This window comes from Colletes latitarsis, chromosome 10 (genome assembly GCF_051014445.1).
Source record: "Colletes latitarsis isolate SP2378_abdomen chromosome 10, iyColLati1, whole genome shotgun sequence".
In the NCBI taxonomy this organism is placed as follows: domain Eukaryota; kingdom Metazoa; phylum Arthropoda; class Insecta; order Hymenoptera; family Colletidae; genus Colletes; species Colletes latitarsis.
The window spans coordinates 3,823,628-3,842,913 of record NC_135143.1 but is presented as its reverse complement, the minus strand read 5'-3'; the positions used below and the strand labels follow the sequence as shown (position 1 = coordinate 3,842,913).

General features: G+C 32.2%; 1 protein-coding gene across 2 annotated transcripts in view; it reads left to right on the top strand.

Moving 5' to 3' along the window:
- Positions 1-18,437, top strand: part of LOC143346552 (glutamate receptor ionotropic, kainate 2) — a 216,424-nt gene extending 197,987 nt beyond the window's left edge. The window contains exons 13-16 of one of the 2 annotated variants that reach the window (XM_076774731.1): positions 7,824-8,022; positions 10,240-10,468; positions 13,963-14,228; positions 15,160-18,437. In XM_076774731.1, coding sequence (XP_076630846.1) covers positions 7,824-8,022; positions 10,240-10,468; positions 13,963-14,228; positions 15,160-15,396 — 931 coding nt within the window. In that variant the 3' untranslated portion in view covers positions 15,397-18,437. Of the gene's footprint in view, positions 1-7,823; positions 8,023-10,239; positions 10,469-13,962; positions 14,234-15,159 lie in introns of both variants that reach the window. The other variant, XM_076774732.1, reaches the window with a different exon arrangement.
- The last annotated feature ends 849 nt before the right edge of the window (positions 18,438-19,286 follow it).

The following is a 19,286-nucleotide window of genomic DNA, read 5'->3' as shown; positions in this document are numbered from 1 at the left end:
ATAAATCTGCATTAAACTAATTAGATGAAAAATTATTTATTTCGAAAACAATTAATAAAATTTGAGAATTCCTAACTAAAATATTTTTTCGCATTTGTCATGTAAAAGCACTAAGAATCAAAAAATATGAAGGCCCTGCTGCAAGCTGTAAATTGTGCCTTATACCTGCCTTACTTTACAACATCTTAGAAACATCTCTGCGGTATTACCTTTCGTTTTTATTTAGATTTACTTATAAAGGGTGTTTGACCACCCCTGGGAAAAATTTTAATGGGAGATTCTAGAGGCCAAAACAAGACGAAAGTCAAAAATATCAATTTCTTGACTTCATTCAAAAGTCATTAAAAAATTAAATTATAAAATTTCAAATCATTCTGAAAAAATTATTTTTGATTGCGGGGCTCAATTACAATCATTTTTGGTGAGTATACATACCCCTGAAATCCTACCCACTTTCGAGACAAAAATTCGAGAAGGTGTGAAATTTTTCGACAAAATTAAAAAATTTCAAATCGTTCTGGAAAAATTATTTTTAGTTGCGGGGTTCAATTACAATAATTTTTGGTGAATAGACCTACTCCCGAAATCCTATCCACTTTCTAGAAAAAAAATTCAGTACAGGCAGAACTTCAAACGTTAATAATTTTTTAACGAAACCTTCATCAACAAATTAGTATTCTTGATTTTCGTCTTATTTTGGCCTCTAGGATCTCCCATTAAAATTTTTCCCAGGAGTGGCCGAACACCCTGTATAGAGAGGATACAATCTTACCATTTGGTTTTTGAAATTATGGGCTGAGTTCTGCTGCCCTTATTTGAGTAATTGTATAATTTCAGGATCTAATAATTTTTTTCTCCTTTCATATGGTTTTAATCTTATGTTTATATGAGTGGATCAGATGTTAATAGTAGTCTGTGAAAAATGTCTTCATTTGTTGCTGTTCTTGATATTTCCTTCTCTTGTAACTCCGAAACTTTTTAAAATCTTTGTACTTTGTTTCCTAGGTTTCTTCCGACAATTGTCCAACGTAGAACATTAATAATTCAAAAAGGTGGACGAAGGTGGTTATGATTTTTATATATTATCTAAAAGAAAGCATCCCGAAAACATTGAAATATGTCCGAACATGGAACAACTTAGGACTCGAAAGATATTTCTTGTCAATTGTAAAAATATTGACAATTTTCTATAGTATTATACATTCAACGTTACGTTCCTAGTACATTAAATAGAATAATTTCAGCTGTAATTAATATTTTTTAATGGAAAATAATGCTGTTTATTTTAGAAAAGAAACGAAGAAAAAAAATTAAACGACATTGTCAAAGTATCGTGAAAAAGAAAGTACATTTTTCAAGCGTCAAACGTACATTTGAAGATGTTAAACTTTAACAATTCGATACAACTATAATTTATAATTAATTTTACCAATTTTTTCATTTTTAAGGTCAGTAGATATTTGAAAGGTAATACCAACTGATTAAAAATCGACATGTGAAAGTTCATTTTTTGGTAAAACGTCACTCAAAATCTTCGATCCAGCCCACTATGCGCCGGCCACGCGTGAAAATCTTGAAATGCAACTGCGAGTCTCGTGACGCGCGATCATCCTTCAGCATCTTGGCTTGGAGAACACGGCGCGCAAGATAGTAATAAAAATCCTCGACGTGCACCGTCGGCATCCCCGATCTCATTATTCTACTTAAGGGAATAAAATATCGCGGTTCGTTTGCAGAAAAGCCTACAGAGACGGTGCCAAAAGCAGACGCGGCGCTTTTTCCCCCGGACCGTTCTCGTGTGCCCCCCTCCAGCGGAGATCCTCTTTTTTTCACGACAATTAAGCTTAACGAGCCGTTGTTTGCCTGACATATTTGAGGCGGCTTCCCACTTATTAGCGCCGACACGGCGCTAACTCTCCGCTCGTAACGTTGCGCGTGTTTGCTCGCTACATACTGACGACGAACCGACTAAAGACAACGACGACTATACGAGGAGAACAACTAACAACAGCGAGCCTTCTAACTGCTTCCTACGCGTTAGTTTATGCTACCCGTGCGCGACATGGATTGCCGTGATTTGCATGTAAGTAATATTTGGATATCTTCCACAGCCCACTTGATGGCGCGCCGTGAAACTGACGTTATTGTTAATTTTCCAAGACGATAGCGTCGTTGACGATCGTTCCGACATAGGCACGGTGTCTTATTGTTACGAATGTGGAGATAGAATGCTACGAACGTCGCGACGCGTCGGCTAGATTTTTATTTCTTTGGATAGCCTTTATTTCACAAAGTAGCCGATATTTGTATTGTAAGTAAAACTTGAAGTATAAACAAAAGATCTTGATTTTGTAAGTACATCATTAATAATTAATAGAACTGTTTTCAAACATTTGAAGACGTTATAAATTTCTGCTGTTGTTGTAATTTTTGAAAGAAATTTTATAATATCGCTTTTATTAATATAAATCTTTCTTGATTTCTTGAAACTATACTTGCATTTTAATTTTTAATTTTGTTCAGTCACAGGCGTAGCAGATAGCAATATTCAAAGTTAGTTTCGAAAACGATACGTAATATTGGTAATATTGATGTGGAACTTTTTGGGTATTTGTTCAAAATGTATCAAATTCTTTCGTTTTTAGTAACAACAAAATTTGAGATCACAGAGGAGAAAGAATACAAGATCATTTTTTAATTTTGAATTTGTTCTTTGTCAAAGAATCCACTTGTCAACGTAACTCTACGCTATAAAACAAAATATGGCAATCCCTATGACAATATTTCGCCATCTACAATCTTTTCAAATAATTAATGGCATCGATAGAAAACATACAAACACGATACAGGAAACCTTTATTCGCATAAAAATATTAAATCTACTACGACATATTGCGATTGACCAATGATAAGTTTCAAGGGACCTATTGTAAACTTTAAATTGCAAATAATTCACGAAAAATTTCAAGTGACTAGCGATAAGTTTCGAGTAACATACTACGTATATATTTTAATAGCCCACAACGAATTTTAAAAAACCTATGGTAAACTGTAAATTGCAACTAATTCATGATAGACTTATGATAAGTTTCGACTGATTGAAGACAAACTTCAAATGACCACGATAGATTACCACTGACCCAGTATATGTTTCCAGCTACCCATTATAAGTTTTGAGTGAGCCACGATGAGTTTCAATTAATCTACGGTGAACTACATGTTGTGATCAATTTACGATACATTTTGTGCAAGTAATCTACAATCAGTTACGTCAGATATATGATAAATTTCAAATGACCACAATAAAGTAATAGTGACCCACGATATGTTACGAGTGACCCACGTCAAACTACACATGACTCACGATAAACTGCGACTGATGAACGATAAATTTCGAGCGATGCACTGTAAGTTCTAAGTGACACACGACAAATCAAAATTTTAATATCAAGGTATATTATTTCATTTTTGCTCTATCGTTTTATACGGAGTGTTCGGTCACCTCCGGGAAAATTTTTAATGGGAGATTCTAAATACCAAAATAAGATGAAAATCACGAATATCAATTTCTTGACTGAGGTTTTGTTAAAAAGTTATTAAAAAATTAAATTAAAAAATTTCAAATCATTCTGAAAAAATTATTTTTAGTTGCAAAAGCCAATTAGAATCATTTTTGGCGAATACACATACCTTTAAAATCGTACTCACTTTCGAGAAAAAAATTCGAGTAGGTGCTGAAATTTTACAAATCGTTCTAAAAAAATTATTTTCGATTGCAAGGGACGATTATAATCATTTTTGTTCATTACACATAGCCCCGAAATCCTACCCACTTTCGAGAAAAAAATTCCTTAGCGAAAATCTGATGTGAGGCCAGAAATGTTTCCCTGAAATTTCATGCGAATCTTTAAAATATCATAACTCCTGAACGGATTGGAGGATTCTAAAAAAGTTATTCCTTGACCTCGTAAAGTAAGAAAAACACCATAAAAATGATCCAATTTTCAAACGATCATAACTCCTACAATAGTGAACGTATCTCATTGAAATTTAGTACAGAACTAGAGCTCATGGGTATCTACAAAAAAGTATTACGCAACTTTTCTGTAGAACGTCAAACAAAATTACTAAAAATGCAAAACGAATTTTTAAGAAAAATCGACAGGGGGCCTCAATTTTTCGGTGAAAAAAGATTTCAAATCGTTCTGAAAAAATTATTTTCGGTTGCGGGGGTCAATTACAAGTATTTTTGATCAACAGACATACCCTCGAATTCCTACTCAGTTTTGAGAAAAAAATTCCTCACCACAAATATAATTTCTGGCCAGAAATGTCTGCCTGAATTTTCATGCGAATCTTTAAAACATCATCATTCCTGAACGAATTGGACGATTTTAATGTTTCAAAAATCAAACTACCCGTATTTTGGCGAAGAATATATAGAAATTCCAAAAATATAACGAAAAATTGCTTCTTCACATCGTAAAATGTGAGAAACCCCATAAAAATGGTTCAATTTTTAAACAGTCATAACTCCTACAGTAATGAATATATTTCAATGAAACTTTTTTCTGAAATAGAGCTCATGGGTATCTACAAAAAAGTATTAGACAACTTTTCTATACAACGTCAAACAAATTTATTAAAAATGAAAAACGCATTTTTAAGAAAAATCGACAGGGTGCCTAAATTTTTCGGCGAAAAAAAAAATTTCAAATCGTTCTGAAAAAATTATTTTCGATTGCGGAGGTCAATTATAATCATTTTTTATGAATATACCTATCCCCAAAATGCTGCGCATTTTCGAGAAAAAAATTCAGTACGGGCGGAACTTTAAACGTTAATAACTTCTCAATGAAGCTTCCATCAACAAATTGGTATTCTTGATTTTCGTCGTATTTTGGCCTCCAGAATCTGCTATTCAAATTTTTGTCAGAAGTGGCCGAACACCCTGTATATGTCACAGTTTGTTATTTTATTTTATTATTACGATGTTCGAATCACAAAATATTATTTCAGTTTATTATTGCGAAGTGACGATATACCGAGCATGCGTTATCACAAATCATCAGTGTTAAATATTGATCTTATAATTTTTTTTATTGAGTTGTTATTTTGAGGAATAAAGCTTAAGTTATTAATTAAATACATTCATTTATATTTAAGATATTAACATTGCAGCATACATGTAACATAGAAAGTATTTATTCGACTATATTATGTCGTCCCATATATTCGTCCCGAGTTTTGTACTACAACTTGAAGCAACTTTTTAAACATATAATGGAATTTTATGAAAAATAGTAAACCTCTTCTCGTTCGACAACTCCCTCCCATTCCTTTGGTAAAGCTATTGTGTTGTCGCCACAAAGTTTCTTTGATTTCTTATTAAAATGTAGTTCAACACTTTTCATTAAAACGTTGACAATTTCAAATTGTTTATACACTAATAAGCCTGGAGATTGTTGTGTTTTATTTCTTGTAAGATACAGTTTTATTATGTGCTAACAAATATATTCATGCAACCAGGCTCAAGCACGATTAAGAAAATTTGACTCCGTAAACCAGCGTGGATTTCAAACTTCGAGATTTGACACAATATCAATTTGTTTCAAATTTCTATGAATTATTGATGCTAGTATGTTTAAAATTTCAGAAATCTCCTAAACTGATTTATGCTTGTTTTCCATTACATTACAAATTTTATCGTCGTCAATTTCAGAATAGCGAACGGCATAAACTTATGGGACGATTTAATAAATACCAGTGAATCTTTGAATCCGTTTTTTTCGATATTGCTAAAACTGGACATACAAAATAGGTGCTTGTAGCCATCGATACGTTGATATAACATTATTCATTTATGTTAGTACGTATTTCTGGGACACCATGTATATTAGTATAAATTAGTTTTAGCAGGATCGAGAAGATCCATTGCTTATCGTTGCCATCCGTCGTATCTTCCCAGCAATTTAATCACAATTCATTCGTCGGAGGCGTCGCGCCGTTTGCGAGAGAACAATGTCCTTTATTTCTATTTACCTGGTCCCTTACGCACGCTTGCGCGACGCACGGTGAATATTCACGTAAATGTATACTATACTAGGCAAACAGGCGTCATTTGCATACGCGGCCCTTTAGCTTGCGCTTAATTAGGAAAACGCGATGCGTGCTTCTCGCGCCACCACCGCCGTGTCTCCGCTGGCTTTCGCGCTCTGTTCGCCCCGAACACCAAACACCACTACTTTCCTGTAATATCTTGGAAATTTAGTAACCGAAATTCTTCGCTGTTATCGTCGGAGTCAATATTTTAAACCATCTGATGAACTTTCGACTATCTATGGAACAAATCAGCTGACGCTGTTGGCGAGCGAGATAACACGCGAGATTTTCACCCCGAATTTATGATAAAGCGATTTAATTTCCCCTACACGAACGCAATATTCTAAGTGTCGTAAACTATATCCTACAATATTACACGTAAAAAAATGAATGGAATATATAGAATAAAATTTTTCTCATGCTTCGTTTTCGAAATAACTCAAACTCACCATTTCTACTTACGCTGATCTTCAAGTTATGCTCTATTCGATGCAATAATTTATTACACGAATATCCGAATTATTTTCAAAGTCGATTTTTTCGGGATTATCAAATTTTATTCCACATTTATTTCCAATAATTATAGTAACACTTATACGTAGTCTCGTCATTAGTTTTATAATTCAATTTAAAGTCAATGTGGACAGTTAACATCACTGTCTATGTAAAACTGTTAACTCGTGGAAGAATAGATGCAGTGATACACGATCTTCCTTGTTGCTGGGTCAAATGAAATAAAATATGTAGCGTTTTTTCTGCTTCACTAAATTCATTGTCCACAAGGATTTCCTTACCGTAACGATGCTTTGTTCTCCCATTGTCGACGCAGACCTAACCTAATTTTAACCTTAATAATCCCCGCAGTAAGCTACGCTAAGGTGCCAACATTTGAATTAACGTTAGAATGTCTCTACAAATAATACTTTCTGTGAGCAGTAATATGATATATTTCTAATTAATATACTATCGAAACTTAAAAAGATATAGAGTATTCCAATAATCGTGATACAACAGGTAAGCGGATGATTCTGTGTGAAAGAAAAAGTCGAATAACTCGAAAAATATGGAATAAAATTTGGTCGTACGAGCAGATAATTCAAAACGTTAGTAGAACTTGCATAAGACCCATAACTAATCGTCATTTATTTTTAATATCGTCAAACGTATTCTTTGGCAGTCAAATATAACAATATCATACACTCAATCATATACAAGGTGTTCAGCTGCCCCTGGGAAAAATTTGAATGGGAGATTCTAGAGGCCAAAATAAGACGAAAATCAAAAATACTAATTTGTTGATGAAGGCTTCGTTAAAAAATTATTAACGTTTGAAGTTCTGCCTGTACTGAATTTTTTTTCTAGAAAGTGAGTAGGAGGAAAATAATTTTTCCGTGAATGATTTGAAATTTTTTAATAACTTTTTAACGAAGCCTCAATCAACAAATTGATATTCTTGGTTTTCGTCTTATTTTGGCCTCTAGAATCTCCCATTAAAATTTTTCCCAAAGATGACCGAACACCCTGTATAAATGAAGACAATCATTTTGCTTTGTATATTATAGAAAATATAGAGCGAAAATTATATTCGCTCAGGAAGAATGGAATAAAAGTGTCCAGAATTCACAACAACTACAAAATACAGAATTATCAATAATCTTTTCAACTTTTACGAAAATTATTCTTTTCTTGTGAATTTTCATCGTAATATCTGTTTCTTGCAGAGCACCTTCGATTCGTATGGTAGCCGGCATGTGGTGGTTCTTCACGTTGATCATGGTTTCTTCGTATACTGCCAATTTGGCCGCATTCCTTACGGTCGATAAAATGGACAATCCGATCAAGGGCGTAGAAGACTTGGCCAAGCAAACGAAAATCAAATACGGAGCTGTTCTTGGCGGATCCACTTCTGCTTTCTTCCGAGTATGTTTTAATTATTTCTCTGTCGGTCTAATTAATAGCCGATCTAAATAATCAACGCTTTTCTATTTCACGTATTCAAAAATAATTACCAATTGCATTCTAATGTTTACCAAGCATCGTTTCACTTATTTCTCTGGTGTTTATATTGTCCAAATTAATTTGGGCATAGCCAATTCAATACAATCCCTGATGAAATTTTATACTCCTATCAATACTTTGCCAATTATACACGAACTAGTTTTTATTTGAATTTTTGTACCGTCTGACATAAATAATTTCAGTACGATGATTTTCAGATCTACGATCTGCGTTTAAAATTATAAGTAATAAAGTTTCTGCATAAGAAAAAGGATGTAATTATGCTCCTATGGTCTAAAATTAATTCCGAAGTGAACGACATAAAATGGACAATTATTAAGTTAAAAAAAAGATATTAAAAATACATGTTCAAAACCAATGAAAAATATGCTTAATAACATAAAGGGATTAATTAAGACCATACCCTTCTTCAGCAGTATGGATTATATCTAATTCAATTCAGTTATAAATCGTAAATACTTTTCCATTTATCTTAGTAAAAGAAATTGTAATTATACGTATACCAAAGCTTTTATTAATCCCTTATAATATCAAGTTAGACTCGTGGTCCATATTATTAGCAAAACATGATGAATACGAGTCATAACTAAAACTAATTGTATTTTATATGTATTCCTTAATACTACTTAATACGTACTAAAACTAATTGTATTCTATATGTATTCCTTAATATTTCATATCTTTTCAAACAGCTAACCTTTTTAATTTTCTAATCATGGTTCCATCGTCTTTAAATCGATTAATAAATGTAAATTAGATGTTTTCTTTAACGTGTGAAAAATTTCTGACTATGGTACACACAATTGCAAATTAAATCGTAAGGCAAGGGATTAATATAAAGTAATAATGTAGGATTTGCAGGAAAACAACTTTTAAACTTACGATAAATGTATTTCTCGGCGTTCCTTCTACAACCGCTATCTCCCATTAAAATTTTTCCCAAAGGTAGCCGAACACCTTGCATATATGCACATAAGTTTGGTATCTGTTCTCATAGCTTTTTTCTTGCCACTTTGTAAAGAGATATTACTATAGAAAATAATTTTTCACGCATATAATCAAAATATAAAAGCTTACATTACTTATTATTAAATATTTTATTACACAACAATTATATTCCATATCCCCTAAGTTTGAAAAGAGTAAATAATAAAGCTTTCCTCTAAAAAATTTACCTGGCAGCCAAGGGATTAAGGGGTAAGACCACTGTAAAAACCTGAAATAAAGCGTTTTTTTGCGATTTTTTTTTTGATGGATGAAAAAGTAAGAAGATAATAATATTCAAGAATGTTACTAACCATGACGTTAAATGTTAAAAAGAAAATTTTTATTCAAAAGTAGTGCAAAATGACGACGCTGGAGCCTTTCTCGCGAGGCGTGTTTTGAATCTGAGGCACTCTGACGCGTATCTGGAAAAAAACAAAAAATTTTCTCTTAATCTATGTGAGTATAGCTAGGGAAATACGTAGGGGATCTTCGATAAGTTAATTTTAACATTATTTATTGACAAATGATTGCCCCATTTTTTATACAAAATTGAACTTTCTACTTCAAATGCTCGCCAATTACATAAAAATTAATATTTCAAAAATCCCCTATGTATTTCTCTAGTTATACTCACGTAGATAAAGAAAAAATTTTTTGCTTTTTCCCAGATACAAATTTGCGTCAGAGCACCTCAAATTCAAAACACGCCTCGCGAGAATAGCTCCAGCGTCATCATTTTGCACTATTTTTGAATAAATATTTTTTTTTAACACTTATCGACATGGTTAATAACATTCTTGAATATTATTATCCTCTTACTTTTCCATCTATCAAAAAAAAACAAAAATCGTAAAAAAACGCTTTATTTCAGATTTTTACAGTGGTCTTACCCCTTAAGTATACTTTACGTAGAACTGCGCTTCTGTTTCAACTTTCAAGTTACTATAATATACATTTATGATATATTACATAATTTCAACAAACATATGTCACTCTGCTTGTGTAATTGCATTAATTTGGTCACGTACACAGTTAATATTTTGTGTGCATCTTCGGACTCGTCAAAACGAACATTTAGATTTGTAAAACATTGGTCATTTCCTTGATACATGTTATTTTCCGATCTATTAGGATTCTAATTACTCGACCTATCAACGTATGTGGGCTGCAATGATGGAAGCACGACCGAGTGTTTTCACCAAGTCCAATGACGAGGGTGTAGAACGAGTTTTGAAGAAATACGACTATGCCTTCCTCATGGAATCCACCACAATCGAGTACAGGATGGAAAGAAACTGCGAACTTGATAAGGTTGGAGGACTTATTGATAACAAAGGATATGGGATTGCTTTGCCTCGAAGTAAGTTACGATGGAACTATTAATTATGAATTAGATTTAACTATAATCGAATCGAATACAATTTGTTTTAAAGGCCTACTGAGAAACCTATTCCGTCGTACGAAAAGAAAAGGATTGTATTCCATTAATTCATTTCTCAAATATCAGGGTGAAAAACATAATTTAAAATACGAGCTATGACCTTCCGCCAACGCTGTGGAAGTCATTGTATTCCTTAGCAATTTTCATTGTTTTAATAAAAATATCGCATATGCGCATGTTTATGTTTTGTATCGTCATCGTTGATAACCTACAGTGTGTTAGGAAATGATAGGTTCAATCATACTTATGATAATAATTTAGAAAGAAGTACATGAATCAGTTTCAAATTTTCAGAATTTTTAGCTTTTATATTAACAAACTGTTCTGCTAAACATTATATGGAAATAGCGGTTCAAAAAGAAACTAGAAATCTTTTACTGAATGTAACCAGCTTTTAACCGTTAATAAATGATAGGTTCATTTGTTAAAAGGACGATTAAACGATTTGTTAATGTACCAAAATTTAATACATCACAATATTCTTTCGTTATAATGCATTCATTGTGAATTTGACTGCTTGACACCGTCATTTTGTTTGCGTGTCGTTTGTTACGTATCCTGGTTACAAAGGAAACAAACAGTAAACAATTTCTCATGAATCTTCCCATGCATTTGCAGTGTAAAAGATATGTATTAAAGTATCGAAGTATCGAGTTATTAAGGTGTTAAAGCATTTTTTTAAAAATGGGCAGGGGTAAAGTTTTGAATGAAAAAGAGAAAGGACAGATATTGACGTATAAAGACTCTGGAATGTCTCATCGAGAAATTGGTCGTCGCATAGACAGATCTTGCAATGTGGTGAATCAGTTTATAAAAAATGGGGATGAATATGGTGTGAAAAAATCACCTGGAAGACCAGCAAAATTGACACCACGCAATAAAAGAGCAATTATCGCGAGTGCATCAAATTCAACAATAGGAAGTCGACGATTACGCAACGAATTCGCGCCAAATGTTTCACATGTGGCAGTATGGAATGTTTTAAAAGAATCTTCTAATCTTGTATACAAGAAAATGAAATCTGCCCCAACGCTTAAAAAGGAGCATTGCAAAACACGTGTAACATTTGCAGATTTGCATCAAACGTGAACCCATCAGTGGCATTCGGTATGTGCACATTTTTTAGCGAGGACCTTGCAATTTACATATTTTTAAATTTTTAGATTATTTGGTCTGATGAAAAGAAATTCAACTTAGATGGACCAGATGGGTTGGCGAACTATTGGCACAATCTATGTACAGAACCACGTTATTTTTCAAAGCGTAACTTTGGTGAAGGTTCTGTGATGATTTGGGCGGCGTTCTCTGGATTTGGCAAGATGACATTAGCCTTCCTTGATACACGACTCGATTCAAAAAAATATCAAGCTGTTTTAGAAGAACACCTTTTGCCCTATATTCGCCGTTTTTCGTCTGCAAAATTAACATTCATGCATGATAACGCAACAGTGCACGCTTCATCAAGCACTAAACAATGGTTAAAAACTAAAAATATAGACACGTTAATATGGCCATCAAGGTCTCCTGATCTTAACCCGATTGAGAATTTATGGGGACAACTAGTATGCGATGTTTACGATGATTGTCGCCAATTCAATAGTGTAAAAGAGCTCAAAACGGCAATTACGAACACTTGGGATCGCATTACTACTCGGCAACTCACAAATCTTGTCGAATCTATGCCAAAGCGAATCAATTTATTAATTAAAAGTGGTGGAAAACCTATTAAATATTAATTTTAATTTTTACTTTGTTAAGAATTATTTAATGACTATGTATAAATATGTTTTTTAAAGTGAACCTATCATTTATTAACGGTTGAAATATGTTAAAATTATGATATTCTTATGTTACATCATTTTGAAATATTACTCCAAAACGAAATTTAGCAATCAGATTTGTTAATACAAGGACATTATATCTTGAAAGTTTGAGAGCAGTTGACACATTTCTCTATAAGTTACGATAATAAATGTGAGTGAACCTATCATTTCCTAACACACTGTATATCTTATTTAAAAAATAAATCATTGCTTATAAAAAGTTCACAAACATAGCAACAAATTAAATGTGACATATTTTACCAAATTGCTAGGGTACATAAATATTCTTTAAAAACTATTTTAGTTACTTTAAAACATTCTTTAATCTATACTCAGACTAGGCTAATTTTTTCAGCCTCATTTTTGGGGGTGGAAAACACATTTCCTTAAGTATCTCAGAAAAAAAATGTTAAATGTAAGAAATGTATAGCTTTCCATGAGCAATAGGTGGTGTAAATGAAAATATCGCTAAGCCATAAGTAGCGCCACTATTTTCGATTAAATAGTTTTTTTACAAATTTTTTTTTATGAAACAAATTTTTCTTAGCTGACAATTAATTAAATTAATCAACAGACCATGCATATTTTACATATTTTCCCAATTTTGTGTTAATAATGAGAAAAAATATAAAGTTTTCTCAAATACCAAGTTACTGACTGAGATATTAATTCACAAAGTATAAAGTTTCGTCCAAATCGGAGTATAATACTTGGGTGATGTCCCTTGTAAGAAGACAAAATGAATGAAAATTATCAAGCAATTATTCAACCTAAGAAAACGAGGCAAAATTGGTTTCCCCTTAGTGAATTAGATCGAAGAAAAATACGATCTTCTTGATCGATGGGTTCTCCATTGATCCCCGCATCCTGTGAATCAAGGGTCACGACTTGCAACCTCTGACAAAGAGAGAGATCAGTAACATTCGTAGACAGATGCGGGTTGTCACACACTCATCTGCAACCAAAAGCATCTTTCCCTCGAATCAGACCATCAGACTATGACAACTAATCGTTTAGGCTATTGCTTCTCTGAAACAAGCAATGATGATCGAAGTGGAGAACGAAAGAGCAAATAAGAAGCTACTTATTTGATAATTACTTTACACAGTATAAAGATTCATATACTGCAATCTTAAAACTAGTTTAGACCTACAACTTTGTTAGCAGCAAGGACATTTATTATACTATAGACTATAGTATCACAGAGTATGAATAATCAATTTCATTCTAAATATTCTTCATTCGACTAAATATCTATTGGAAAGATTTAAGACATTAGTAAACAAAATATTATATTTCAATTATTTTAAGGAAACGTAGTAATTTAAGAAATAATATGAACCTGAAAATAGTATTTTGTTTTAATTCATCTTCATTCGATACCAGTGGGTCAACAAAATTAATGGAATAATGGGAAAGTAGAAGAAGTACACAATTTAACATAATATCTTATTATACATCCTCTTCGTCCGAAGTAGATACCACATTTTTTCATTGTAATTGTGTAAAAGATTGCATTCCCAAAACTTAGAACAAGAGGATAGTGTCTTTCTAGCAAATTTCAATTTAGAAAAGCGTATATTTGTATAGATTCGCCATACAGAACACCCATAAGCGGCGCGATATTGATGCTGCAAGAGAAAGGGGTGCTACAGGAACTGAAAAATAAATGGTGGCAGGGCCACGGGGGTGGAGTGTGCGCAAAGGGCGATGCAGAACCAGCGAACTCAAGCGAGTTAGGGTTGGCTAACGTTGGTGGTGTGTTCCTGGTTCTTCTGTTTGGATGCTGTGGATCATTCGTCATCGCCATCTGCGAATTCCTCTGGAATATACGGAAGATCGCTGTGAACGAAAAGGTCAGCTTTTGCGTTCCTTCTTTCCTACGCATCATATTGAGATTGGAACTTAACCCATTAAGTACCAATGTTATGTTTGTTATGTTTAAAAAAACTGGAACTAAGTTTATTTCAATAATATATGACCTTTAAGGTTCGAAGGTGAGACCTAAATGAAGTACAAAATTCGTATAATCTTTTCTATATTCGTGTTTTTTTATACGATTTTAAGTAATACTGGAAAAACAATACAATCAACGTTACTTTCTTTATGTTGTGGCAAAGGAGCTCTTATCCGCTAGAACAATAAATTAATAAATTAAATAAATAACATATCTTACATAAAAAGAAAAATTGTATTCAGCAATAATTTATTTGATTTCTTTAGTTTAGAAAATTTTCGTTGTTTGGGTAATAAAATTCTATTTTACATTATTATAATTCTTTGGAATTTAAACATTTTTAAAAACGGAAAAGAAAAATGTTTGTAAAGAATCTACATGCAATTAAATACTCCCATATACCAGTATATTATTTATATAATATGTTATCACGTTAGTAAAATTTTTCCGTTCATAAAAAAATTATATTTCCTGTTTAACGAAATATAACATCAATTTAAGAAGAACAATGATCCGGTACTTAACGGTTTAAATCTTCTACATATTTTACATTATAATTTCAAAGCGTACATATTGTCCCATAATATTTAAAATTCTTTGATTTTAATTCTCGTGCACCTTCGTAATTTTTGAGTTTGGAAAGGTCGTGAAATTTCTACGAGAAAGAAATGAAAATTAAGTCGCGCAGGAATGCTTACTCTCCGAAACGATAATGGGCAACACAACGAGAATATTTCATTAGGCGATTAAAACGCGTGGCGAAATAAACGACGTTGACTTAATTAAACGGTCCTCCGACAAGAAACCATTTTTCGTCGACTTTTTTGCAGGTTACTCCTTGGGAGGCGCTGGTAGCAGAATTAAAATTCGCCGTGAACATTTGGGCGGAGACGAAACCCGTTAAAATCTCTAAAAGTAGTGGCACGAGTTCGATGGAGGGTGGCATCGGCAGAGCGGCATCCACTGCACGCTCTATAGTCGGCTCTTTCCTTCGTCTGGACATGTTGGACAAATTCGACAAAGATAACAGCACGAATAATCGCAACAACGATCGCAAGATCAACTAAGGTTAAGCTGCCCATCGATCGACGCTTCGCTGCCGTAGAACAGCGTTTCCCAATCTTTTTCGGCCTAACGCCCCTTCGCAAAATCTTTTTTGATCCGACATTCCTCTCCCCTTAGCTTACAAATACGATTCTATAATGCAGCTAATCATTTGAACTTTGGAAGCAAATTTTTGATACTTAAATTGCTGGCCATACTTATTATAACCAATAATATTTATTGCATAGCTATAAAAGAATTGCATCTCAGTAGCGTGGAAGAAAAAATGATTCTTAGCTATTATGGTGCAATAATAATTCATAAAAAAAGCTTTTCTAACATTTAGAGAAATACTAAGATAATCGAAACACGATGGAACTTTGCATTGCTAGTGTGTGAAGAAAATTTGTATTCCAATTGATTTTTCTTTCTTTTCGAAAACGTTTAAGGATGCCCATAATATTTTTACTTTTATCAGTCTTTCACCTTAAATCTTTTATTTGATACGAGTAACGGAAATTATAAATAAAGCCATAAAACACTGAAACAATCGAGACAGTTTCGTAATGAAAAGTTCATGAAATGTATTATTTCATTAGACGTCATAGGAGTTAAGTGAAATAACCACGGCGTCAGGAAAAAAATAAAAAATTTAGTTTTTGCATCTTTTATAAATTTAATTCTTGGAAAATATATTCTTAAAGATTGAATTAAAGTAAATAACATAGGTGTTGAATATTTTGAAGAATGTGACGTGTTTCTAAAACAGATCAATAAAGTAATAAAGTTTTCAACATTAAATTTTGGAAGTACATTTTCAGATATAATTTTTCTCTTCCGATCTTTTTCTAATTCTTAATTTGCTTGACTAAACCCCCTGTTTTTACTTGGAACGACAATGTTTGAAAATTCATAAAATTAACTTAAGCATTTCAGTAATCGCATTCGACTTTCAATATTAACATCACCGTAATGTGTCCAAACGCCCCTCTGAAAGACTCTACCGTCCACGTTGGGAAACGCTAGTAAGTAGTCGAATTACCCATACACGAGTGATATACTTACATTTAGATACTAATCTATAGGCACTCAAGGTCTCTTAAGTCACCTCCTAGGAAAAAAATAATTTCTGTGTTGTAGATAAGTGGTAAATTTAAAACGGTATAAGAATAATATACCCTCACAGTTGTTAAACTTACTACATAAAAAACATTCTTCCATACCCATACTTCGCAAAACATTGCTGTACAGTATATCCTTGGTTTACGTGGTTAATTCACTCGGGGATTGAACAAATACGATGTATTGGAGGAACGAAGAAAAGTTAGATCCGAGTTAACAATATTGTGAAATCATTAGTATGAAGAATGTTTGTTGAACACTTCCTGCCGGGGACTTATTTTTCTTTCTCAGTAATATACGTTACCAAAGATAAAGTTAAACACATAACCAAAGTAAAGAAAAGAAAATATAATTTCATATATGAACACATATACACATACAAAATATTTACTATTGTGAGACGAGATGATGGAAGGGATAAGAGGCATCGTCCATATGATCCATCTAATCCCTTCCACTTCTTAGGTTCTTGGTTATTATTGAGTAAGTTGGTCACGAACCAAGGTCGAGCCAAGAACCTAAATAGTGGAGGGGATTAAGTGAAGCGTGCGAACGATTCCCTTTGCTCCTTGAGTCGTTTAGTTTATGGATAATGTGCCAACATCTCGTCTCTCAATAGTAGTAGAGAGTCGGCAGAAGGAATAGCTTATCAATGGCCTTAAGCGATCAATTTGTTTCGTTTTGTCTATAGTAATCATGCTAATAGAATCGATGTACAACAGAGAAAACTTACAACTTTTCTAAATAAATTTGATTTCATTAATAAAAATATTCTTCCAAGGACAAATGTGGACAAACTTCTCACCCACATACAAAATTTTGAACAAGGAATAAAAGATTAAAAATCATAATTTGAATTATACAATAGAAATAGGCATCGTGTTGAATGAGGAGATCATCTGAGTAACTGTTTTTAATGAACTTTACAAATAAATTGCTACATAGAATTTTTATTCAGCATTCATTATTTGAATGAAATTTTGTTCGTCTCTGCAAAATGAAAAAAAATATCGCAATCTTTTTCGAGATGTTTAAGACGTAAATATATTCTGATCATAACAAGTATCATATTTTAACAGTACTCTTAAAATGGTTCAAAATTGATACAACAAAACGAAAATATTTTTATTAAATTTGCAATTACAATAAATAATCACAGAATGAATAAATCTTTTGATCATATGTGATATAACTAACAATGTGCACCAAAACGTTGTTGATTTATTATTCGTGTAAAAATTAAATGTCGTTCACGTATTTTATTAGATAGTATCTTAGTCCTAATATATAAATTGTCTTTTAACTTTTTAAATATTTATAAGTCGTAGAAGAAGGTTTTAGAATTTGCATTCTGTTTTGCATAATATACATATACATAATATACATAATATACATAATATACAATTGGAATGTTTAAATTATTCTAGATCTAACCGTTTACGTTCAGAAAGGGAAATGCTGTTTGCGGAATGAAACCTTTGTTACTGACTCTATCATAGTATTCAGGATTTAGGAAGGTCATCTTGGATATTAAACTATTTTATTTTATGAGCATGGATAATACTCTGTTCACCAAAAATATAAGTAAACGTTCATGGCAGACACTGTGTCGATGAAAAGTTTAAATTTTAGTTAAAACTTTAGTACCTTTTTATTTTAAAGTTGAGAGGATTTGGGCCGATATACTTTGTAACTTTATTAAGTTCATCTTTTAAATATCTAACTAAAATTTGCGACAATCTTTCTATTATTAAAAGCATTAACACTTTGAAAAAAAAATAATGAAACTTCTAATTAATTACTTCTAAATAATTCACACATAACTACTATGCACTAATTATAATTCCTGACAGATAGTTCTTTGTTGTAAAATTATATTATGTAGAAATTTTTGAAGACCTCAAATGAAGGTCAAAACGTAAAAGAGGTTACCATTAGAATATATCACTATTTATAAATCGAAAAACCATTAATTTGCTTCTCGTCAATATTTTTTATCTCCACAGTAACTAAATAATTTTCATTAAAAATAAAAAACTAAACTTTAAAAAGGAAGTATTCTGCATAGAAAGAATTTTAAACAATCATTCACAAGTAACAAGATCTAAAAATAATAGTGATTAATTGGGTTTGCAACAATAATTGATAGATTCTCTAACACTAAATAATTATACCGAACATACCAGTCAGTTTATTTATAACGGGACAAAAAAATTTATATAAAGAATGTAACAAACGCTTTTATTATGTTTAAGTTACCCTTATTTACTAAAAATATACAATATTAACATGTTTGAAAAAGGTTGAAAGTTGACCGTAACATTTTATTTAAAAAAATATATATTTTACTTAATTTTAATATCCAAGTTTACAGCCAATTTAAAAATCGTTTTTGTTAGGCCGTGGATAAAAGGACAGCAGACTTCTTGTTACAATTAAATTTAATGTTAAATTACACGACAATGAGCTGGGGCAGTAGGTAAATATATAAGGACGACAGTGTAACGTCATACAGTGGAAGTGATTGGTTACAAAGCAAAAATAGAGATGTGGCGATTAGGACGATTTCTCTAACAGTTTTGTTCGAAACATTTATTTGGTAGATTAGTGAAGATGCATGAAAATATGGTGGCCAGACTTAAAGGATACGTAGTATACTATATTATGTAAGGAAGCATATTATTTATTATTATACCACCAAAAAAGAAACATAAAATCGATCGAAATCTAGATGTTTCTGTGTGCGTAATATAGTTACCATTTTTGCCATTTAGTCAATGACAAACGACCA